Below are 26,486 nucleotides of genomic sequence, written 5' to 3'. Positions count from 1 at the left end.
TAAAGATTTTGAATTAAACTACGTTTTAATGAAAACACCAGCAGTCACTTTAGTGGATTGGTTACCATAAGTGCTGCATAAAAATCTATCGAATAGAACAGACTTTATTAGATGAAATATAAATTGATACAAGTTTACAGAGAACATGGAGCATGGAAACATTCGACGACTTGCAAGTGAACGGGTTGATCAATCCTTTCCTTGGGTTTCGTTAGAGTTTGTCAGGCTCAGAGGCGGATCCTCTACTCAATCTTCTCGTTGAATCTTCGTAATAGAGACTGGGTCGGTCTACTACCAAAATGAAAACTAAACTGGAATAATGTCTAAACGAGACTAAACTTGTTATGATTGAATAAACAATGTGTGTACATCATATTGTTTTGAACAGAGTCGAACTTTCTAATCTCTGACTCATTTCTGAGTCAGAGTTTCTGCATAAACTCTGCACTAATCTAAAAATCTAACTCTCTCATCATTATTCATTTCAACTCTCCATCAACTCTTTATTTATAGATGTTGAAGAGTCGTGATTGAAGTGTCGTGTCCGTTGTGAAGAGACATATCCATTGTGGAGAGTCGTATCCGTTGTGAAATGACGTCTTTATCCACCCGAACGATCGCGTTTCGTCGAAAATGAAAGTGTGTAACTAGGCTTCTAAAATCTCCTGCTCGTATCGAGAATCTTAAATTCTCTACCGAGAATGGGGGAGCATCAATTGGTCTTCAAACGAAGGAAGGAAAAGCTGGGGAACGCGTGTCGCGACCGTGAATTTGGGGGCCACGGTCGCGGCACGGAGCGTTTTTCGGCTCTTCTGCTTACGTTCGCGTCCTCGATTTGGCGTTATTAATTTCTGTCGTCTTCGACTCCTTTTGTAGGGTTTTTCTTCTGTTTTCGAGCTCTTTTCGTTCCTATTTGGATTTTACCAAATATTTATGTACCTTACAAGAAAGAAACATATTCGAGAGTAAAAGCTTCCTAACAGTTATAAATAGCATAAATTCGTAGCAATATTGATGTAATTAACGATGATATTTTAGGTGTATTTTGGGCTTAACAAATCTCCACACTTAATCTTTTGCTAGTCCCGAGCAAAATTTCTCTGAATTTATTCTTTAACTAATCTCTTTATGAAAATAAAACATATATCTCTGTATTACCTTTTGAATTAGTTAAGCCGAAAAGACTAACTTCACATGGAAAATTTATACGCAAAATATCAAACTAACTTATTATAATATACGATATATCATTCGTCTTGTATTTCCAATTTTGAATTGAAGCATTCGGGATGATATAAGCACGCATGTTATTGAGTCTTTCGTCTCAAGGCACTTCAAAGCACAAAATTTCTTTCCCAAACCTAAACTAATATATGAGATATATTAAATTAAAATAAGTACTTAGGATTAATTTATTTGCTTAGTTACGCCCAAGATAAGGGTGGTCTTGATCGTAACTTTATACGTATTTTATTGCTTTGTGTTTGCTTAAGAGGTACCGACTATGCCATGGGTGGACGTAATCGTTACTTTAAACTTATACACGCTTATAATTTTTGCTTTAAACGTTCCTTCCATACCTCGATTGTGATAAGGGTGGTCGCAACCGTGGCCAAAAGTAAACGGTACTTAATTTTCTTCCCTTTCATACCTCAATTGTGATAAGGTTGGTCTCAATCGTGGCCAAAAGTTAAGAATTCAACTAATTGATTAATTAATATGAAATATAATTGTAAATTGGGAAAAAGAAAGATAGCACATTCATTCTCTATTGACTTAAAATTCAACATGTATTATGGCTAAAGTTTCCTTAAAAACTTCAATTGGTGTTAATGTAAGACGAAATCAAACCGAGCTAAAATTGTTAGTTCAATTTAATGCCTATAAACCTAATTGAAAATTTAAAATAAGATTTATTGTATCATGAATTGCATGATATAAAATAGAGATTGAAAATAAAGAATTTATTACTTAAATACATTCACTCGAGACAATTTTTACTTAAAATCGTATCAGAGATTTGTGAAAAATTTGAAAATATTACCCGTATAGAAATATCATTTCTAACGATAATGATAACCTAAAATAATCATATGTTAAATATAGTTTAAACATATAAAAATGTAACGTTATGAAAAATAATGTTAAATAAATTGTGTTTATTCGTACGAAAAATAAAATGATATATGCAATATCTCCTCCCACACTTAAATTGGACCATATCCTCATTGGTGCAAAAATTGATAAAACACGAAAAATTGTACGAAATAAAGCATACGAAAAGAAAATAGATAAATATGAAATGGATTTTATCCAACAGAAATAGAAATGAAAATTGAACCAAACATAATTAAAAACAACATAAGAGAAAAATGAGTGGAGAAAAGATAAGATAAAACCTATTCTTGTGAAAGTGAACTCGGTGGAGACGGTGCGGTCACTACGTTTTGACGACGGAAAAATGATAATAACTGGCGTCATGGTTGACGTGTGCTCGCTCCGCAAAGTATGTATATTTGCATCCACCGCGTTTAATTGTGAACTCATCTCTTGATTGTTCTCCATAATATCATCAAACCGCAAATTCATTTGCCGATTCTGTGCATGCATGTGGTTCAAAATTTGTTGCAAATTAACGTGATCATTGACATTGTGCTCATTACTAACATGCCCTTGGGCCTGTGTTTAGGCATCAACATGCTTATCTTTCTCACCTTCTTCTTCATCATCATAATGCATATCGTCATCCTCACAAAAATGTGTCTTCGCATTACTATCCTCTTTAATACTATTACCATGTGAACTTGATGTACCAACATCGAATTCCATAATACTCGTAGCATCCAAAACAATACCCATAATCAAAGGACACGAAATCCTTGAAGATGTAATCCAGAATAAACAAATAAATCTTGACTTCAAATCCTTTACCCTTTTTAATATGCCCAAAAAGAAAATAGGATAAAAAGTTATTGAAAATAGAAATGACTATTATCCTTAATGAGCTTGCTAAAAGTGTACTTGGAAGTAAATTCATCTAAACTAGGCAAAATATGTCCAAACCGGATTGGTTTGAAAATTGATGGCTTAACAATAAATCATTTTGTATGATATCCAAACCATGTATTCATCGCGTCATCCCGAACTTCATAAAATTAACCTAAATCCCTAAATGTAATCCGCTCACTCGCTTTAGAATAGGAAAGAGTAACCAATACAATAACGTATGTTTCACTATGCACTATGTCCATAATAGTGCTTGTACCATGTGCCCAACCCCTATCTGAAATAAGGCTGAATGGAGGTAGGGGAAACCTGATGAGTAACCTTCTTATGTTTAGGCATGGTGTGGAAAAAGGGTTAGGTTATGGATGTGGTGTTTGGGAAAGATGTATTTTGGAGAAGTAAAAATTCGTAAAAAGTAAAGGTGATATGGTGTGGAATTGAGTTGTGAAAAAGAAAATGTGTTTGAAATAGAGTTTATGGAATGTGTGTATAAGGGATATGCTAATAGAGGTATGAATTTAGGGGTTAAGAATAGAAAAAGGTAAAAATTTGTTCAAATTCGAGCCAAACCCCGCCTACAGGTCGCGTGTCGCAACCGAGAATTGCCTAGCCGCGGTCGCGGCATGCGAAATTCAGAGAATTTTTCACTCTGATTTCGGCCTGTTGTCGCTGGACTTACTGAGAATATATAATTCTCGGCCGCGGATAGGTCCAAAGTGGCTGTTTATGTCCATGTTGACTTGGTTTGTGTAATTTAGTTGGTTAAATGTGTCCTGAATTTAATGTAAACTGTACCTGCACTTAAGAACACAAATTTAAAACATTAAATACAAGGAAAACCAAAGGTTTATCCTTATTAAATTTGAAGTAATGAAACAATAAATGTCTTAAACAAAGTTAATGTAGAATCAATCTTCATTAATTCACATAAGGTAAATTAATCTTCTAAACGATAATGAATATAAATTTATGTAGGTATTTATTCATGCTTAAAACTTAAACATGATCTTTATTCAAATTAAATAAGCATTCGGATAATGAAACATTTAACCTTAATCATTAACCTTATTCGAATTGATACAGATTCATATGAAAAATTGTATGTTTTATTTTAAGAAATTCATACGGATATATATAATAATCAACACGATATAAGTTCATAATTTCATAATTAAAATTAAACTCAATGGTTGCATGAAAATGAAAATTTATTATCATGTTCAATAGTTAATAATGATCATAACTTATTAGCATTGAAGTATGAAATGAATTGAATTTGTATTGCATAACACATGTGTACATAAATGAACAAGAACATATGTACTAGAAAAATTAAAAACAATCCTATATACAAAAACAAACAAATGAAAATTAAACAAATCAAATGAATATTAAACAAATCAAATTATTAATCATGTATTCATATTAAATCTGAAACATTGAAACTTATGCAGATTAATGAAATGATATACAGATTCACTTAAACATCATATACACATTTATGTTTGAAGTTTATACTGATACATTTTAATATTATATACAGATTCATTTTAATAATTTGCATAGTTTAACACATACGAATCAAAAGGAATCAAAGTTGATATGTTATCAAAATTGAAAAACACATATACAGAACAAAACTTAGAATTATCATATAAAATGAATGTTCATGAAATAGTTATTAATGATTTATAATTTATGAGCGTGTAATATATATGAAAAGTCAGATGTTCAGAAACATTCCTGAAATGGATACAGATTCAAAACAATTACAGAGTCATTGTAAAAGTTATACTGTTTCATTTAAACTTGGATTCAGACTAAAAGTTAAACTATTTCATTTAAACTTAGATTTAGATGTATCCGTATAACTTGTATGGTTAACATATATTTAAACAAAAAGAATCAAAGAATCAAACTTGATACTTCTATTAAAATTAGAAGAACACATGTACATAAGAACACAAAGAACATACATATAAAAATGAAAATAAACCTATTTACAAACTATACACAACAAACAGTTTTATAATATATTCGTTCTTCATTATGTGTGTAAATGGGAAATGGTGCATCATAGCATTCTGAAAAATCAGGACGCTTGTTGTGTGCAGCAGTAATCTTCTTGGAAGATTGATGCTTGGTAGTCATGTGTTTGGGTTTAGAAGAAAAAGTTTCTGTAATTTTTTTGAAAGGTTGAATAATTGGAGAAGAATATCAGATTTTGTCTGAAAGAGATGAAAAGTATTGAAATCTGATGTTCTCTAATTATTTATAATGATGTTAGGATGAAATAAAGAGAAATCAGATTCTGTCTGATAGAGATGAATAAAAAATGTAAGAACAGAAGTCTGAACTTTATCAATTACTTTATAATCAATCCAGGACAATTCAAAGTGTCTGTTGGGATTAAAAAGGTGTAAATTCACACCATTTGAATATGAAGAAACTTAATTTTTCAAAACTTTCAGCAATGGTGCATGAACTGAAGAAGAAAGAAGAATACAGATCAAAAAATGACCCGTGTCGCGACCGTGAATAGCGATTCGCGGTCGCGGCAAAGTTTTTTTTTTTAACTCGCTGAAGTTACCGAGAATTTTAAATTCTCGACAGAGAATTTCGATTCTCGACAGAGAATTTCGATTCTCGACAGAGAATTTCGATTCTCGGTAAGTTCAAAAATTATTTTTTTCTTCCTTTCCCTTGAAATTTTTGAAAATCCTGAATTCTCTACTGAGAATTCACATTCTCAGTAAGTTCAGAAATTTTCAAAACATCAAACAAAAGTTAGAGTAGAGATTTTAATTATGAAACTTAAATTTTGTGTAACGTTTAATTCAATATCGTTTAATGATCGCAAAATTTTTATTTCTAATCTCACCATTATTACTAAACTAAAGACTAATGTATAAACTGAACTAAAATGACATGTAAGAATTAAAAATATGAAAAACTAAAAACTAAAAAATGTGATAAACCTTAAGAATTCTCAAGGAGAATCAAAATCATGGACATAATCAATTACTTAGACCGGTTTTAAATAATGGTCCTGTCCATTTAACTTACCTGGAACAAGATGTTTTTTTTTCTTTTTTTTTTACATTTTTTAAGCGCTTTCTTTATTTAGCGTTTTCTCAATTTAAGGATCTAGTGATTTCAGTTAAATGTCCGAACTTCTGGTTCTGGCCTCGAACAAAAACTACGCACATAAACTGAAAGTTTCAAAACTAAATTAAAAGTATATAATTCCTTCCTGGCGGATAAGATAATTTCATCCTACTTCTGATATATCTGTCTTAGAAGAGTTGATCGGCTATTTCTTAGAGAGATAAATGTAGGTGTTTTAAGGAAATGATAAAAATGGAAATTATTTGGATTTAGTGTAGGAATTGAATAAATTCTTAACAAAGAGATATGATATTTTGGTGAAGGGTTAAGTTTATAGAAAAGAGGTAAAGGTGTTTGGGAAGAGGTAAATTTTGGTGGAAAAAGTCATCTGTCACGTCTGACATCCTGTTTCAAAAATTTGCTTTCCCTCCTGATGTATCTGTATACTGAATTTCTTTTCGGTAGACTTCTTCTGTGCATTTATATTGATGATCAAATCTCCAGTTTATCTTTGAAAAAAACTTGGATTTTTTTTTATCTACAAACATTTAAATGCAAACGTTAAATAACAACGAGGATTTAGTCCTAGTGACCATCCTCAATAAATAAAATAAAACTATAAAATAAATAAATATATATATTATAAACCAAGGTTCGAAATAACACGAAAAACATAAATTTTTATTAAAAATTTGGCGTTCCCCGGCAACGGCGCCAAAAACTTGTTGAGCGATTTCCGCAAGTGCACGGTATACGCTTGTAGTAATAAAAGATATTGATCCTACAGGGAACGTTTTGCAACAAAAACTTATTCTGAATCGGTTAAATTTACTTTTAAGGTTTATAATATGGAAAATTGTTTAATCGGTTTTGGTTTTGAAATTGCTAGAATAAGAATTAGATTAGAGTATGAAGATGTTAGAAAATATCTGATTTAAGAATGAATTTGCAAATCAGGAATGTTTTAGTACTTTAGAAAAGTAAACAAGTATATTTGTTTGCATTAAGCAAAGAAAACAACTTTAAACTTTGTACGAATTATAAAGATGAAATAAATGACGGAACCTCTAATTAATTGGCTTTGAACGCGACAAAACCCTTATTCGGGATAATTGCCCTTAACCAAATTAAAATTCTACCGAGATAATAATTTGCCTAAGTGTTCAACAAAGTTTCCTTATAAAGATTTTGAATTAAACTACGTTTTAATGAAAACACCAGCAGTCACTTTAGTGGATTGGTTACCATAAGGGCTGCATAAAAATCTATCGAATAGAACGGACTTTATTAGATGAAATATAAATTGATACAAGTTTACAGAGAACATGGAGCATGGAAACATTCGACGACTTGCAAGTGAACGGGTTGATCAATCCTTTCCTTGGGTTTCGTTAGAGTTTGTCAGGCTCAGAGGCGGATCCTCTACTCAATCTTCTCGTTGAATCTTCGTAATAGAGACTGGGTCGGTCTACTACCAAAATGAAAACTAAACAGGAACAATGTCTAAATGCTACTAAACTTGTTATTATTGAATAAACAATGTGTGTACATCATATTGTTTTGAACAGAGTCGAACTTTCTAATCTCTGACTCATTTCTGAGTCAGAGTTTCTGCATAAACTCTGCACTAATCTAAAAATCTAACTCTCTCATCATTATTCATTTCAACTCTCCATCAACTCTTTATTTATAGATGTTGAAGAGTCGTGATTGAAGTATCGTGTCCGTTGTGAAGAGACGTATCCATTATGGAGAGTCGTATCCGTTGTGAAAGGACGTCTTTATCCACCCGAACGATAGCGTTTCGTCAAAAACGAAAGTGTGTAACTAGGCTTCTAAAATCTCCTGCTCGTACCGAGAATCTTAAATTCTCTACCGAGAATGGGGGAGCATCAATTGGTCTTCAAACGAAGGAAGGAAAAGCTGGGGAACGCGTGTCGTGACCGTGAATTTGGGGGCCACGGTCGCGGCACGGAGCGTTTTTCGGCTCTTCTGCTTGCGTTCGCGTCCTCGATTTGGCGTTATTAATTTCTGTCGTCTTCGACTCCTTTTGTAGGGTTTTTCTTCTGTTTTCGAGCTCTTTTCGTTCCTATTTGGATTTTACCAAATATCTATGTACCTTACAAGAAAGAAACATATTCGAGAGTAAAAGCTTCCTAACAGTTATAAATAGCATAAATTCATAGCAATATTGATGTAATTAACGATGATATTTTAGGTATATTTTGGGCTTAACACCTACTCTTATCTGAATGCCTCTGAGTCTGGTCGAAGAATCATTGACTCAGCTCAAGCTCTACTCTAGGACATCCATCAAACCAACGCCGACGCCGCTGGGTCAGTTCCTGTTGAGCCAACTCAGCTTTCGTCTGTCACTCAGCTTCTCACATAAATCAAAGGTCTTAAGGATTTTCTGAGTGTCATGACTTCACTTCAGTCTCAACAGCCCGGACAGGAATCAATAACAAAGCTGGCCGAACTCCAGCTGACAATAGTCAACTTCATAATCTGTCAGCTGTGAACACAATGTATGCAACTTCTGCTGAAGTTCATCAACTCTTCAACCAGCTTCACACTGAGCAAGCCAGAACCAACGAGCAACTCTCTTCCTCCTCCCAATGCTCTATTGAGCAAATTAGTGAGGTTGTCCGTCTACTAAAATTGAGTAAGGAAGAGATGGAAACTGACCAACTCAAGACGAATGAAATTCTGAGGTACTCTCAAGTCACTTTCAACCATGTGCGCCACTCAAATGTTCAACATCAGTATTATGACTCGGCTTTGCTAAAGATGTTTCATCAAGCCTATGCCATGCTGACTGACAGTATAACCTGGGTTGGGAAGTCTCAAGAATACATCCTGAGTATGCTTAGTGCCTCGGTATCAGGGTTCCACGTTCTGTCTTGGATGATGGTGTTCTTATTTTTGATGGCATAAATGAAAGCACGCGCAGGCTTAAGGCATTCTCTGTAAGATTAACTCGTGCTACCATCAAAGACACTTTCATTCCTCCTCCTCCCGATGCTGACAAAATGGGGGAGAAAGAACAAGCTTAAAGAACTCAACAATCAGGAGAAGCATCAGGAAGTCGGCAGAAATCCAAGGGAAAGGGAAAAGCTAAAGAGCATGATGTCCAAATTAACTACAAGAAAAAATAGCTTGACTAGGATTGCTAGATTTAGTTTTGTTAAACTTGTAGTCTTTCCCTTATGTATTTTGTTGTGCTGACCCTTAATACAAAACTATGCATGCATCTACCTTTTTCAAAACTGACTAAATTTATGTGATGCTTACTTATGTTTTGTGCTGAATAGTTAACATATCTTGATTAAATCACCTGTGTTAATTGTCTACATTGCTTTATGATTGTCTGCTGTGTTGATCTATAAGTTGACCTCTTTTTATATGTCCTCTTAACTAAAACACATTGAACAAAGATATACTCAGCGCTCTCTGATATCTAAATCTTCCGCATAAACTGAGTTAAAAAGAATATGTTCCATGAGCTGACCTATTTCTGAAAAATGACCTTAGACTTACTTGATTAAACCTTGAAATGTTTAAAGTAAAACTAAGTCAGTAGCTCAACCCTTACGGGGGAGTATCTTGAGTAAAATAAGGTCAACTATCATGGGGGAGCTCAACACTGAGTTCTTCACTGAATATTTTTGCCAACATCAAAATGGGGGAGTTTGTTGAAACACCTTTCCACATGATTTTGATTTGACAAAATTATTTAAGTAAATGATACAAAATATTCTAACACATTAAATTTTAAATGCTTTGATTGATTCACACTAATGTGTTTGTTCAATGTTGAGTTTATTGATTTATAAGACATTAAGATAAAAAGCCTAAAGGCCCATAAGTGTAAGTCAAGCCCAAGTCAACAGATCAAGACCTCACGGCCCAAGAAGATAAAACGCAGTCGTATCAAGTGAAACGACGACTCAGCATGAAGAAGGATCGAGAAGCCTTCTAACAAAAACTTCAAGAGGAAGCTGCTGAGTTAAGCGACAATGCAGTCTGGTCAGCGGCAGAACAGAACCAACTTATAGACAAAGTATTTCTACTTTGGGTAAAGTTTAGAAGGCGCAGGAAGCTGTCTGGAAGACGTTGCCATAAATGTCGAAACATTCTGTTTTTCTGATGAAAAGCTAATGAGCGCTGCCGTAGACAGAAGATGCAAGAATCTCATTGGCCAACGACACTGAGCACGTCCTGAGTGACAACGACAGGAAGCCGTTAGCCTCCAACGGTTATTTCGAAATTCGAAATTACCGGTGCTTGAAGTGTCACTATATAAAGGCCTCTCAATTGCTTCATTTGATGCAGATCTTCAATTAGTCGAAACGCTGACCAAATTCATACTTGAAGTTCTATGAGAAAAGCAAAGCAAAATCTTACACCAATTTCCAATCATTGTGTAAAAGTCTAGAGTGATTTCATTCATCTAAAGTGTCTTAACAATTGTTGTTTAGGACAAACACTTTATCATTTCTAGAAGAATAGAAAGGAGAAGCTGAGTACTCGGTTATAGTACTCAGCGGTAGTTATAGGAGTGAGTAGAGGTATAGAGGAAGGTACTCTTGTATACTCAGATTCTATTGTAAAAGGTTTCGTGCTCTACCTTTAAAGAGCTCAGTAGAGAATTCAAAAAGCTCGGAACGCGTTCCGGGGACTGGACGTAGGCGGAGAGGCCGAACCAGGATATGTCTGCTGAGTAACATATTTCTAACCCTTAAACTCCTTTATATATTGCTTGCTATAAAACTGACTAAGTAACGAACTCACGTTGAGTTGAGTGCACTAAGAAGCTGAGTTCAGGAATAGACTCAAAGTGCTATCTCCTGACTCAAAGAAAGAAACAGTCTTAGTCACCAGTTGACTAAGCTTGTGTCTTAAAACTACTTAGCGCCGCTGTGTAAACCTTTTCTTGAGAAAAGAAGTCAGCCTTAACAGACAAAATTTTAATTAGTTCCTATCCCCCCCTTAGAACTAACCTTGGCACGTTATACGGGACCAACACAAATTCTGGTCTCTATACAGTTAAAAGTGCCTATCGCACCGCAATGAGAGAGGATGAGGTTGCTCAGGGTTTTCAAATCGAAGGGGATTGGCGTCTGATATGGTCTGCTGCTGTACCGTATAAGGTGCGCTACTTTTGTTGGAAGCTGGTTCGGGATTGTATTCCAACTAGGGTCAAATTAAGGAGACGAGGGATTGACATACCTAACGAGTGTGTGATGTGTGGCCTGGACATTGAAGACGTTTGGCACCTTTTCTGGTTGTGCCCAAAAGCACAACTAATATGGCGGGAGGCGGGTCTTCATGGAAATCTAGAACTGAAAGCTACTGATGCTGCAAACTTTGCATCCTATTTTTTTGATTTCTGCAGGTCAAATAATCCTTGGAATGTGCAGCTTTTTATGGTCCTGCTTTGGTGCTGTTGGCTCGCAAGAAATGATAAATTTTGGAAGCAGACCACCAGTCCACCAGCGATTGTGGTTGACGGAGGCCGAAGAACCCTACTGGATTGGCAGGCCGCACAGAGGCAACGGAATCTCTCAAGTGCCGAGTCATATTCGGCCCTGTGTGCGAATAAATGGCACCATCCGCCCCCTCATTCCCTCTCTTGCTGCACTGATTACAACACTTTCACTATCCTTGGAAAATCTGGTAATAGTGCGGTGTTATGAAGACCCGATGGTTCTTTTGTGGCTGCTCGAACTGGGACTACGGATGGCTTGATGGACTCCCGCGAAAGTGAAGCATGGGCTATCCTCCAAGCGATGAAGTGGATCTGTAGTAGAGGAGAAAATGCAGTAATCTTTGAATCTGACTCACAGGTTATTGTTCATGCCATCAATTCAAATCTTCCTGATGTATCCGAATTCAGGGATCTTATTGGTCAAATTCGGCTCTTATTATCAACTCACAACGGCTTCTCTATCCGTTTTATCCGAAGGCTAGCAAATGGTTTAGCTCATGTCTTGGCAAGAGCAGCCGCCCAACATGTTAGCCCTTTTTATTATGATGTTCTTCTGAGTTTTGTTTCGCTTTCTGTTTTGAATTTCTGTAATGACTCTCAGTATTAATGAATTTCTCTTTCAAAAAAAAATATATCGATTTCTTTCTTAAAAAAAAAAACAAACCTTTATTTATACAATACATATGAATTGTAATTTTATATGATAGTGATAAAGGGTATATAATTTATTAATACTCACTAAGGGTAAATGATATTTTTAGTACCTGAATTTTAATAAATTTACATTTGGTACTTAAAATTTATTTTTCACTAACATTATTATTTTAAATATTAAAATATACTTTTATATTTTTCTTTTTAAAAAAATGTTATGGAATCTTTTTCTCTCCCCTCCCCTTTCCTCTCTTATCTCTTATCTAATTTTAATAAAAAAATATATAATTCAAATATCTTATTATATAAAAATAAAAATATTTTTTCAAGAAATATAAAAATAAAATTATTAAATACATCAAATTATATTTTTAATATTTAAAATAATACTATTATTAAATGTAAAATTAAAATTTAGATACAAATTGATATCGAGAATAATATTTTTAAGATAATAGTATTTTAATATTTTTATTTTTATATAATTAAAATATTTGAATTATATTTTTTTATTAAAATTAGTTAAGAGAAAGAAAGACATGTCGATAACATTTTTTCTTTTTGAAAAAACTAAATACATAAAAGTGTATATTTAATATTTAAAATAATAGTTAAGTGTAAAATTAAATTTCAGATATCAAAATTTAGGTATTAAAGATGCAATTATCTTTGATGCGTAAAGGAAAAATCAATCATTTAAATGGATTGAGAGAGAAAACATTTGAATATAATAAAAATTAAGGATCTTGTTATTTAAAATACGTAGATTAAACAATATATTAGGCAATTGTTTGACGGTGAAAATAAATGAGCAATTTGTGATTGAAGGGATTAATTAGCTTTAGATTAATGTCATGTGTTTGGGATAAATTGAAAAATTTAATCGTACAAAATAGAGATATTGTAGAATAGAATCTCCATATTGTTTAATGACATCTCCTAGTTCGATTAGATTAGGACTAGCTATCTTGACTTCCAAGAATCTTGGCCAAATCCGAAGTATAAATAAGTCATCAATAATATTAAGGGGTGTTTGGTTGCTGCTTTTTGATCTCTTGTTTGCCTTTTCACTTTGAAAATGAGAGTTTTAAGTGTTTGGTTTGACATCTCATGTTTGCCTTTTGTAGCTGAAAATTAGCTTTTTCTAAAAGTAGGGAATTACTGCTTTTAGTAAATACAGTCTTTTCAAACAACAAACCATAACAGCAACAATAAACCGCAGGTAAAACAAACGGACCCTAACCCACGCAACTTAATTTTGCTCCTGAAAAAGGCTAGAGTTTACCATTCAAGCAAAATCGAAAACATGGCAGACGAAGAAATTATCAATGATTATCTTTTGAAGAAGATGAAAGGGGAAAAGGTACTGCTGCCTGATGATTGTGATGTTTATGGAGATAACATTTTTTCGACGAACATGTGACAAAGATTCATTATGTATTGGTTGGAGTTGAAGAGTAAAGATAGAAGACAGAATGAAAGACTGCTGGGTCAGAAACATAAACATAGACTGACCAAAATGTTAAACTAATTTATGACAGAGAAAAGCGGCTTATTGGATTCAACAAATTGCTTGTTTTTGAAATCGCAGATGGGGAAGTTGGAGATAACGGTTATTGGGTAATGAACGAGTATTCGACTTTGATCAAGTCTGGCTATGTTGTTTGTGCCATAAGAAACACTAGTTTTTAGTTAATTGTTGATGTACACATCTAGTTATATTTTCCATTGAACGAGCAAGCAAAACACGGGAATAATTATGCAAGTGATGGTTCAGTATTGCAAATATTAATAGTTCTATTTTCTTTTCATAGTGTGAATTAGTTGCGACTTGTATCTAATTTTTCTTTTAAAAAAATATTCTTTTTTTTATCACATTAAACCAATGATAATAAGTTTTTTTTTTACGTATGATGTAACCATAAAAAACCAAAAAATCTTATTTCGAACTGTAAATGATATAATTTTCAGCACACTACCAATACAATTCTTTTCTCATCATCCATGGAATGGAATATACAGCCAGTCCAATTCTTTTCTTATCAACCTTTCTTTTTTGGAAATGGAAATGGCACTTCAAGGTGAATGGCTGAAGCAACGAGAAATTATGAGCAGTTTCAAATTGAAAATGAAGAGTATGATAGGCAACGAAGAAAAAAGAGTATGATAGATCATTCTCCAATTTGTTTCAGCATTAAGCAACGATCAAATAGCTTTGTCATATGCAAAGGTAGCGAATTAGATCAGTAAACAACGTATAACATCTTGGCCCTGTTTGGTAAAGAGCGTTTTGGGATAAAAAGAGCGTTTTTGACCAACTTTAACGGTTTGACCACTGAAACCGCTGATTGGAGTGTTTGGTGAAGAGAAGTTTGGGAGAGAGGTTTGGGATGAAAACGCTAATTTAGAAAAATCTCATTTTTTTTATCAAAAAAAGAAAAAGCTCCTTTTAGGAGCTAAGGAGTTTTTTCAATTAGCGTTTTACAATATTAAAATTAATAGACTTCTTTAACCCTACTTTTAATTTGTAGGTCCTAAAATTAAAAAAAGAAATGCTCTTATTCGTTTTTTTGCACAAACCGCTAATATAATCAGCTAACAGCTAATTCCCAAACAGAACCCTTATAAAACAAATACAAAACAATTTGCTTTTTTATAGGTGAAAAGAAAAAGTAACTTGAAAAGTAGTTTTTTATATAAGCAAAAGATCCAGAAAAAAAAAGAAAAAGAAAAGGGATTATTCAGTTGAATCTATATTATATACTTCAACACAAGTCTCCATTTCTCCCATACCCAAAATTCTTCCTACTCTCTTTTGCATCTCGTAGTCTCCAAAACTATAAATATGCCTTACTCATAACTTCGGATATTATCAGTGACTTTGTCATTTTCAGGCATAGATGTGGGTGTACACGGTGCTCGGAATCCAAATGCCCTTGCACACTTGTACTTTTATATTTAATTTCAAATCAACAGGTATGTTATTAAAAATGTAAATTCCATCCAAGAATTGGAAAGAAATATAAAAAAAAACATAGAATCAGAACTTCGCAAAATATCCTTTTAAGTACCCAATAATAAATGAAAGATTGATTAAAACTAATCACATCAAAATAAATTCCTAAAACCATATTCTATATAATCAACACAAAAACATTAAAAAAATGAGGGTTGGTTTCCTCTATAAATATATTCCATCGCCGGCGACTTTGTCCAATCTTAGCCTGATCATAAATTTTGATCAGTTGATGCAGTCCTTACAAATGATTGTGTCTCGCAGTGTACAAGCACACCATACACAAAAAGACAGGCTAACTCAGCTTCACTCCTAGAGAAACTTATGCGGGACGCGAAGAAGGAGACTTCCATCAAAGAAGGAGACTTCCATCAAAGACTAAAACTTCGGATAGGAATTCATCAAACAAGATGAATGAGGATGACTATCCTCTGCATTGTCAATTGTAATTCAAGATGACTGGAGCCTTGAATTTCCTCTTAGCAAGTATACAATTCTGATTCCCTGTCATTAAAAAAATCTTTTGCTCATTAGTTTTAATCATTCATCATAAATAAAATTGATGTAAATTAGAGTTGTTCATCATAGTTTGTGGTTCTGTACCAATTTTAAAAACAAATCATCAAATGTTAAGAAGCCAAGAGATGATTTAGAGTAATAATCTTGAGAACAAAGTTTGTATACCTTCGCGCTGAGATTTCTGGACAAAGTTTTTGGTCAGAATCTGCCAGATATTTTATCCCAATCATGAAATTCTCGTTGATAAACTTAGGCTTATATTAGAAAGTCCCAGAAGGAAGATGATCATGATTTCAACTCTTAAAGAACTCTAATTTGTATTCAAATTAGAGTTGTTTATCATCATTTGTCCTGCACCAATTTTAAAATCAAATCATCAAACGTTAAGAAGCCAAGAGATGATTTAGAGTGATAATCTTGAGAACAAGTTTGTATACCTTTAGAGTGGTATTCTTGTCCTCTTTCAGTTTTATTCGCCGGTAACATTGTGCAATAGCAGGTTGAGTAACATGACTTTGATCCCTGACTGTGTGTAGATGCTCCAAAGAAAAAACATGTAGTACTCATATCTTGACACTGATTTTTTTTCAGTATCTTCACCGAAACAAAATGCATCTTCTTATCCAACTTAATGTGCATCTGAGAATGGTCGATCTCTCTTTTAACTATACTAGGATGAAACCCCTGCTCCACTTCGGGCATTTTCAAAATACAATTGATGTGAACTACATAGCAAATATCAAATCTTTAATTAAATACTGTAAGTCGTATGTTGTAGATTAATTAGTATATTTGATCAGAGATAACATATATGAACCCAAAACCACATAGAGAAATCAACCCAAACTAAACCTAGATCTAAGCCATTCAAATAGACTGAACAAATTGATAAAAACAATTGAAAAAGAAGTAAATTTTTTCATGGCAAAAGAAAGTTAAAATTCAGCAAAAAGAAGTAAAAGCATAATTTCGACTTACTTTCATAACGGCTTGAAATATTATCCAGTGCTTTGAAACCCAATAGTTTGATTGGCAACGGGGTCCTGTTCCTGGTGTGCATAGATTTCAGAGGATAGAAAAGTCACCGACTGTTTTCAATTGGATTGAAATTAATTCAAAAGTAAATTCAAAACTGGGTTTTAACAATATAGATAGATAGATCTCTTTTCACCTTCTCCATTCGATTGATTTTTTCATCTCTTTTCCCTTCTCCATTTGATTTCATTCATCTATTTTCCCCTTTTCAATTCGATTTTCTCCTTCCTGCTACAAAATGAATGTTCAGATCTATGCGCCACATAAAAAAATAGAGTAAAGAGATTAAAATTTCAAACTAAAACAGGAGAAAGAACAAACCTTGATGTTCAGATCTGTAGAACAACAGCAAAGAAATGCTGGAAAATGAAAAACGAGAACGAAAGGCAGATCGTTGATGAAGAGAGGAAATATGAGACAGAAAAGAGGAGGCGGCACAATGAACAAATGGAACAACCGAAGTCTTAAATACTACTTATTGACACAGATAGGTCAAAAGAAGGTAAAAGCCCATTACAAAATATAAATAGCCCATTAAGGACCTGTCACTCTTAAAATGGCCCAATAGTTTAAAGAATATGGCAAGGAAAACCACGTAATTGAACATGAGCCTTATTTTCGGTAGCAATTTCGCGTTTTGTGTGAAAATCGTGTTATCTCGTATACATGTTTTATATAGTCATATATGAGATAAATGCTGATGTTATTTATGCCATGTCAGTCGAATTATTTCGGTAAATCGTGTTTTCGTGTCTGAAATTGTCACCCCTAGCTAGTATTTCTCCATAAACAACCAATGATAACTAGAGTTGTAATCAAGTTGGGTCGAACCGAACTTTGACCTGCTTATACCTGACTCGATAAAAAAAAGGGCGAGCTCGACCTCCACATCATGCTCGTGAGCAGCTCGTTTATTTGTTCATGTGCTTTACTTGTAAACAGCTCGTTAGTTCTGTTTGTGAACTTTGCTCTCGAACAGATTATTAATTATGGTTATCTGAAATTTTTGTAGCACATAACTGCGTTGCTTTGAAACGTACAAAACTAAGTTTCACATAAAATTACGTAGTTTTACATATTTCCCTTTATAGAAATGCTATGAGTAACAATTTAATCAGACCAACTTTGCTCACGAGCATGTTCATTAACATTATAATCGAACTTGTTTATTAGCTTATTCATAAACTTATAATTGAGTCTACTCGCGAGCTTTCAAACTGAATTTCGTCGTGCTTAAGCTCGGGCATTTATAAATTGTACTGAACACGATTAAGTTTTTATCGAACCGAATATCGAGCCGCTCATAAGCGACTCGACTCATTTATAGCCCTAGGTACAACACTTCCCTACAAAGCCTACTTCGACAAAATAAGTTGTTTCGCAGTTCAATGTTTCGAAACACAATGGTAAAAAAAACATTAGCTTCTACAGAAACAAATGTTAGTTTGTTGCAATCTTCTCGATGCTCATAAATGGAAGCTTTCATAGAGTTAAAGAAAGACTATTATTCTCTGTTAGCGGATTAATTATTAATATTCAGTATAAAATTGTAATACATTGTGTAATGTCTAATATGGATATGTTTTAAATTAATGAACGAATAAATTATATAAAAAAAAATATAATACACAAACTAATAAAAATAACCTAAATAACTATATAAAAAATAAAAATAATAATTTATTAAACGAAATAAAACCTTATTCTTTCCTCAATACTATTATTGAGAGAATAATAATATTATAATAGAGAGAATTTGTAGAAATAAGAAGAATCATTTTATCAAAAAATAATTAAATGTAAACAGTTATCATAGAAAAAGATCAAAACAAAAAAAATCTTAAAAAAACTTCAAGATGCTACTGTTTTATCAAAATAACTAAAAATTGATGTTTTATAAACCTAATCAAACATTATATTTTATGTAATTTTAAATAAAACGTTAAAATCTACTCCAAAAACTGAAACAAACACCCGCTTAATTTGGTTAAGTCCCCGAATGAGAAATCCACCCGTTTGCTATCTTATAATAAAGGGAAAAGTACAAAAAAAAAATGTGCGGTTTGCCCAATTTGCAAACAGAGGCATGTGATTTAAAAGTTTACAAATAAAAGTCTGTGGTATGTTTTAGTTACAAAACAAAGTATTGCAATTACACAGTTAAGTTCTAATACAACTAAAGATATTTTTATCTTAAAAAAAAATTATTCTTACATATCAGCAAAACACAACACCCGAAAAAAACAACTTCCTAAATCGAAACAATAAATAATATGATGGAATTTTACATTTTTTACTAATCTGACAGTTTATGAACTAAATTGATATTTAAGTTCATTTACACGGTTGCAATTTGATTTTGGGATATGTCTTTTGTCAATATATAAATGTAATTGAAAAAAAAATAAAAAAATGTTCTTATTATCATCAATTACTTAAAAATTTAATTTTAAATACTTTGTTTTGTAAAAAAATTATACCACATACCTCTATTTGCAAATTTTTCAACCACGGACCTCTATTTGCAAATAAGGCAAATCCACGGGCATTTTTTTCGTACTTTGCCCTATAATAAAAGTTGATGTACTACCTCTTTAAAACATCGGGCGTAATACATCATTCACTAACTTTTTCAAAAAAAAAAAAATTTGATTGATCCCTGAGCTTTCAAAATATTCTGACAGGAAAATGTAATTAATTAACCAATCGGTTGTAAAAAAAAAGTTATATGCGAAAGAATGTGTTGCACGTGGCTTGAAAAGTAAAACGGCCAAAATCAAAGTCTGAAATTCTAATATCATAGAGAACAAGTTTTACAGTTGAACAAGTAAAAACTTATGTTTTAAATTATATTATGAATTATTTAATAACATTTCAAAAAAACACCTAAAATTATATTGTGAATTATTTAATAACATTTCAAGAAACACCTTCCACATGCAACTTACTTTTTCAAAAACCAAAGATTAATTGATTACATTTTAAACAAATTGAGAGAACTATCGAAATACATTAAAAGTTCAGGAAACCAATAAAAAAAACCGAGTGATTAATTGATTACATTTAAACAAGTTGAGACAACCAGCGAAAGCAATCAAGTTTTTGAACAAGTTTAGATGACAAATGGTGTATTAATCCAACATATCAGAATAGACATCATTATTACATAGGTATTTTCTTTTTTTCATCAGAGTATTACATTACATGGTTTCTAACATATGAAACAAATAAATTATAACACATACATACAACAAGATGCAGGTATTTTCATGATTCAACAACATTTATCAACTGCCCTGATATCTATCTATCAACAATACAAAAACTAGAGATGGCAATATTACACACGACCCAATTACACGACCACACGACTCAATTACACGACCACATTGAGATCGATTCAGCACCATAACATTTGGTCTTTGACTGCAACTGTGCCACTTTCATGCTTCAAATTGCTTGTCTTGTAATCCAGTGTCCATTTCTCAAATGTACAGTCAACGAAATTGTAGTAGCCACCATGAATAGAGAGTTCTTCATTTTTCAATTTTTCTTCTATCCATGGATAACTAACAAGGTTTCTCAATGACCAGTTCACTGATTCCTGTTCAAATATTATTTCCCTAAATAATCAGCAACTTCTAAGGAAAACCCACAATAATTAAATTAGAACTTGGGATAAGTACAAAAAAAAGAGAGCGTAATACATCCTTAGCCATATACGAGTACAGGAAAGTAAAAAAAAAAACGTCCTATTTACCTTTGAAGTGACCTATTGACTCTTAGAATCCACATGGCGAAGAAAGGAGACTTTTGACAAGTTAAAATGCATACAATTTAAGCAAGTTAAAGGGACCAATAGATCAGTGCGAGTCCAGGGGGCCAGTAGGTCATTTTTAGAGAGTCAATAGGTCGCTTTAAGCGAGTTTTAGAAGTTAAATAGAGCGATTTCAAAATATAGGAGGCAATTGACTTTCAGGACAGATACCGGGCTAGAAATGTATTAAACCAAAATAAAACTTGCGATTTCACGCATTTCCAAAGACCTTTCAACGATTTAAAAGTCGCAAATATAAGAAAACTTACATGTATTTGCAGAGAGAAAAAAAATTCATTAATAAACAAGGGAATTTTAGTCATGCATCATTTTTTTTTTTCTGTTTTGAATGTTTTTATATGTTAGGAGGGGTAAGAAAAACTGTTTACTTTTGTTTTGAGCGTGGCAAACGTAGGCAAATTTGGACAATTTTAGTTAAAATAAATTATCTTTACAAAGGGAAGTAACCTCAGACCCGTGTTTGCAAACTTCTAAACTATGGGAACATCTTTGCAAAAATGCGAAAACAAAAAAAAATCGTTGTACTTTACCCTTAAAACTTTCTGAGGTGAATCATATCCACTTTATAAAAAAAAAAAAAAAAAAAAAAAAAAAAAAAAAAAAAAAAAAACGTCATAAAACTTCAATTTGTAACAATTAAACCCCTCAAGTTCCAACTTTGTCTCAAAAAAATCTGAGGTTAAGCATAATTTGGCCACTCCTTCAATGAGCATATGTATACCAAGGTAAGCTTTTATTGGATATGATTGTCAGAACACAAGCTAAATTTGACATGAATCATCAATAAAATTATAGGCCACATACACATAGACTTTCGCTCCATATAATACATGCCCAAACTTAGATGACATACAATCATATTAAATAAAGTTTACCGGTCATACATTTGGTGTGTTCATCAGATTGGCCGGATTTTGGTTGACATGTCATTTACTGACACTAAATTGAAGTTCATGGATTTTACAGATTCAAATTGACGTTTTATAGAAATTCTACTATAAAATGAAAGTTGAGGAACAATGTGTTATTTAGCGAAACTTTATACTTTTGTAATCTTATTGCATTATTTATCGTCGAAGACTTTTATTATGGCTCGAAAGCCACCCTAATTCTTTCAGGGAAGAAATAAATTTAAAAAGATATGATTTTCTATTCCTATTAAGAAAAGAAAAGAAGATGAATCACCTTCTCACAGTGTCTACACTGCCGATCAAAGCTGAGATTAGAAGCAGAAGCCTTTGTTCTTAACCTTGCATTCATCCCGACAGACACCCAACTTCCAATGAAACTACTGAAAATGGCATGAAAAGAAAAATCAAAGTGAGAAACTACCGAAAGCAATTATCAAAAGAAACAAAGCAAATGTCATCAAAACAGAACCTCGTTTCTACGTCATCGTGCATGCTCATTAGAGCACGAATGCCTCCACAGCAACTGTGTCCAATGACTAAAATGTTTTCAACCTACAGAAAAAAAAAAAAAAATCATTCCGAATTTCTTAGAGAAGATGAGACATCATTCCAAAAGCAAAACTAGAGCATTCTTACTCCAATAAATAATTGCAAAATTTTTCGAAAGGAAACGCTTCCAAATTGTAACATAACTTACCTTGAGAGAATTTACAGCAAATTCTAGTGCAGCATTAGTTTCTGAGGGTCCACTCTGCATTGAGAAAAACATATTATATGACAAAAAGGGCGAACACAGCAACGGAAAAATGTCACAAAATAAGTATTTCTGCATATCTTATACCTCATATGAGGGCACCATATTTGCAACATTGCGCACCACAAACGCTTCACCTGGTTGGAATCCCAGGATATTCGAGGGACAAACCCTAGAGTCTGCACAAGCAATCACCATAAACTGTCCATAAAATTGTTAGTTAAATTTATATTCTCTGAGACCTTGGTAGCCAATTACCGTAAATGTTGCAGTTAACATGTGGATACACAACAATAGAATGCTGATAGATGAACTAAGATAAGCCATTTTTACCTTTGGTGCTTGACCCTTGGCAAGACTTTCAAAATGTTCCAGATTCTCCCTGCTCAAAATGGAAGTTGAATTTCATAGCCTGAATAATTTATCATAAAGGTAAACGGCATTGTATCACAATCTTTTTCACTTCTTACATGTATTTCTGCTTTTTGAAGCTCATAAACCGTTGTTTCATCTCATCAAACAGATCACGTTCGTTTTTTGTTAATGCAGGGCTATCCATTTTGGCACTTTTACATTCCCTGACCAGCACTGGAGGCTGAGCCTTCAATTTCAGACTGGCATCATTGAAATCACTGAAATGCAGAAGAAGACAATTGTAACAGCATATTCAAATGTTTCACTAATCTCAATTTCAAAGAAGCACGTTGCTTGTTATTAAAATCAGATGTACAGATAGTATTTAAGGCACAAGGCACACTAAGGCACCCGGGATCATGAGCCTAGGTGCAAGCGACACAAGGCACACTAAAGAAAAATAATATATAAAATCATAAAAAAAAAACAATTCACATTTCTAAATGCAATAAATAGCCAAATAAATTATATCCAATTAACGATCATCTTAATTCTAAAGTAACTATTAACTCTTCCATGATCGTAACTTAATTAATTAATAGTCTAATAACTACTTTTCATCAAGACTAAAGTCTCTATAGTCCATATTCATCACTCATCAAAGTCATTACCACCACTATCATTGATAGAGAATGGCCTGGCCATTGGTAGGAACGTTGTGGAAGGGGTGAGCTGCAGGGAATGAGCTGTCCGACAGAGGTTGGTTATTTGGAAAGATGAGTTGGAGGGTAGTTTGGGAAATAGGTTGAGTATAAGTAGGAATTAGTTGTTATGTTTTAGAGGTGGAATATTTTTGGGTAATTTCCGTTTGGCTGTCTTTGAGCAGAGGCTCTGCCCTTGGTAGAGAAGGGGATTGGGTTTTAGCTCAATTCGTTTATATTGTATGTTCTTCCTTTCCTAGTTTCTGTATTTCATCTTCAATGAATATCAGTATTTCTCAATTCTGTGTCTGTGTGTTAGTGCGAGTATTGTTGCGAATCTGATTTGGGGGATTTATATTTAGATCCTCCATTAATCATCATCTCCAATATCAAATTCATCTTCAAGGTACTCTTTTACAAAGCCTAATTCTTCTTCCTCCTAATCTCTAAGAACTGTAGGAGTTCTTTCACGAACACTAGAAGATGGTGCTTTAGCCTTCTCCTTTGGCCTAGGCCTAATACTGAAAGTAGAGGTATTCATGATAAAAAAAAATTCCTACTCTAGTAGGATAAGCACTTCCTTCAACTGAAAATGATATAGATAAGGAAGGGTTGAGATTGAAACAACCACTTTATAACTTGAATCCTAAAAAAACTATTTTTCTTTTAAAATTGCGCCTAGGCACGCCTCCAGAAAGGCGCACTCAGAGCACACCTCTCGAACAGAGGCACCTTTTCGACTTCTCAGGTGACATATTTGGAGTCTTGAGCCTTTTGAGCATGAGGTCACCATTGATAACTATGGATGTAGACAGTGGCGGAGCCAGAGCTCAAGGTCCGGAGGGGCTCAATTGTATGAAGATTTTTTTTTAATAACGACTTAAGGCTTTGATTCATAGTAGTCAAATCGAAATTTTCAAATTTTTGATAATATAAGGGTAAATTTGATCATATTGGAAAAATTAAGGTACAAAACAACTGAGATTCAATATGAAGTAATGATAAGGTGCAAAAATACTCTAATGTTTACACCTAAGAATAATTTTACCTCTAACGTATAAAATGGTGCAATTTTACCCTTAATATTGGCAGCCAAGAGCAATTTTATCCCTAACGTTGACAAGTTTGGTCAATTGGAGAAATTATTCATCAAATTGTTTTTTCGGTCATGAATTTTGTAACTAAAAAATATAATTAAAAATAATAAAGGAGAATGAGGTTAATAATGATATTTAATATTGATATTTTTAAAGGAGAATGAGGTTTAAGGGAAAAAATTAAAATGAGATAAAAAGTGAAGAGAGGGAGATTTGAACACAAGACCACTTGGATGTAGAGATGCCTTTAATTATCACTACAACCAACTATGCAAACTTAGTTTCATGCTATATAATTACATTCTACATTATATGTATTAATTTTAACTATTTTGGGGGGGCTTCTCGAGACTGAACCACTATTCGTCAAGGGTGTTCCGGAGGGTCGGGAGACCCTCCCTTACCCCCCCTAGATCCGCCCCTGGATGTAGAGTTCTTATAATTGAGAAAATAAAGACAGAACACTAGCAGGCATCAAGACGTGAATAAAATCTTACAGAAAATCATACTCTAGCTATCAAACTAGGTAGAAAGCCAAATTAACAAGAGTAGCAAATCACCATAAATCTGCTAAAAGTAAAACATGATATTTGAGGTAATTGATAATTGTAACATTCTGAGAATATGCTAACTTCTAATCACAAAACCCCTGGATATCACATAAAAAGACACCAAGATATTAACTAACTTAGGGGGGAAAGCAGCAGAGGAAACAATAAAGCACTGAAGCAGCTTAAAAGAGCAGTAGCTGAACTAAATTGATAAATTAAGCAACATAACATAAAAAAAAATCTTACTTTTTAACCAAATACAGAAACCAATTCAAAAGAACAGTAAGCTGACACAAACAAGACTTAACTTACTTTGAGACAGCCCCCAATTTCAATTGGGTACGCTCATTTCCACTCAATTTCCCTCTAGAATCCAAGATCTGCAACAACACACATAAAAAACACACAATCAAAAAGCGGGAACCAAATAAATTAACATTAATTTGAAGCGATTGGGAGAAATTAACACAATACATTTGGCCTCGTCAAAGACGAAGACTTAGAATTGGGAGCTCGAATCGGGGACGGGGAGGAAAAGGGTTCCTTGGAAACGGAGGAAGAAGGGGAAAGAGAAGCCATGAGAAGGGTGAGGAAAGGAAAAGATGCGGTCTTGATTCAGAAAATGTGGAAGAGATGAGTACAAGTATTAAGGAAGCCATCATTGGGAGTGTGGTGCTTTTAAAAAAGAAGAGAGAGAGAGAGGGGTATTATGTCTGGTTGGATGGTGAAAGAGTCCAATATAGACGGAGAAAACTATGTGTTTTTAATTAATGGCGAGGCCAACTAAGCTTGATCTACTCTTGTCTGTTGGGTTCCAGATGTTCAAACTTTTGGGGGGGGTTTTTATAATATATTTTAGAGAAAGCCCAAAAATAGCAATTAAAAATCTATTGGTAAATTATAACTGACCGAAAATTTTGATAAAAAATTTGTTGCAATCTTTAATCATTCCCGAATTCCTGGATAAGGTAGTGAAGCTTTTCAAAAAAAAAAATAATAATAATAGATAAATAATAAAAGGATAAAAGCTTCTTTTTTCCTCTCCATCTATTTATTTATTTGAGTTAAAGTGTAAAAATACTTTTAACTTTTAGGTGAGAAGTAATTTTATTTCTGATATTTAAAATTGTGCAATATAAATTGAGTCAATTTCATCAAACTATTTTTTCCGATCATGAATCGTATCACACGTGCGTCATTTTATCAGTAACAAATCACAAACATATATTGGAATGTAAAAAAAATATTGACTTTTTGTACGAATTAGATAAAAAAAAATTCAAAAAATTCACTGAATTTATAAATATTAATCTCCAATTCTATTATTAAATTACAAAAAACATGAAATTCTTTTTTTTAGAACAAATTGATATGCAATTGGTGCAAAATAAAGAAAAAAATATCTGTGTTTTATAATAATTTCTGAAATTGACCCAGATTATCAACGTTAT

General features: G+C 33.1%; 2 protein-coding genes across 7 annotated transcripts; both read right to left on the bottom strand.

The window, feature by feature from the left end:
• Nucleotides 1-15,277: 15,277 nt before the first annotated feature.
• On the bottom strand, nt 15,278-17,270 carry LOC136226434 (uncharacterized). 6 transcript variants are annotated; one of them, XR_010687734.1, is made up of 6 exons: nt 17,151-17,270; nt 16,966-17,057; nt 16,773-16,882; nt 16,232-16,519; nt 15,960-16,145; nt 15,278-15,779 (listed from the first exon to the last, which is right to left on the bottom strand). XR_010687734.1 is itself a non-coding variant. In XM_066014913.1 (5 exons), the coding sequence occupies exons 2-5, from the start codon at nt 17,007-17,009 to the stop codon at nt 15,715-15,717; spliced, it is 468 nt and encodes a 155-aa protein (XP_065870985.1). In that variant the 5' UTR covers nt 17,010-17,057; nt 17,151-17,270; the 3' UTR covers nt 15,278-15,714. The 6 variants fall into 6 exon arrangements, 2 of the variants coding, with proteins under 2 accessions (XP_065870985.1, XP_065870986.1); XR_010687733.1 differs by having other exon boundaries at nt 15,879-16,145; nt 16,773-16,843; XR_010687732.1 differs by having other exon boundaries at nt 16,773-16,843.
• Nucleotides 17,271-19,971: 2,701 nt separating this feature from the next.
• LOC136226823 (beta carbonic anhydrase 5, chloroplastic) lies at nt 19,972-25,702 on the bottom strand. Its single transcript, XM_066015481.1, has 9 exons — nt 25,510-25,702; nt 25,348-25,415; nt 22,803-22,964; nt 22,666-22,714; nt 22,420-22,533; nt 22,276-22,329; nt 22,048-22,130; nt 21,853-21,958; nt 19,972-20,433 (listed from the first exon to the last, which is right to left on the bottom strand). Exons 1-9 carry the CDS (start codon nt 25,612-25,614, stop codon nt 20,230-20,232), a joined length of 945 nt encoding a protein of 314 aa, XP_065871553.1. The 5' UTR covers nt 25,615-25,702; the 3' UTR covers nt 19,972-20,229.
• Nucleotides 25,703-26,486: the final 784 nt, after the last annotated feature.

The sequence above is a fragment of the Euphorbia lathyris genome, chromosome 4, assembly GCF_963576675.1.
Source record: "Euphorbia lathyris chromosome 4, ddEupLath1.1, whole genome shotgun sequence".
Classification (NCBI taxonomy): domain Eukaryota; kingdom Viridiplantae; phylum Streptophyta; class Magnoliopsida; order Malpighiales; family Euphorbiaceae; genus Euphorbia; species Euphorbia lathyris.
The sequence above is the reverse complement of the archived record's forward strand: the minus strand, read 5'-3'. Positions and strand labels throughout refer to the sequence as shown.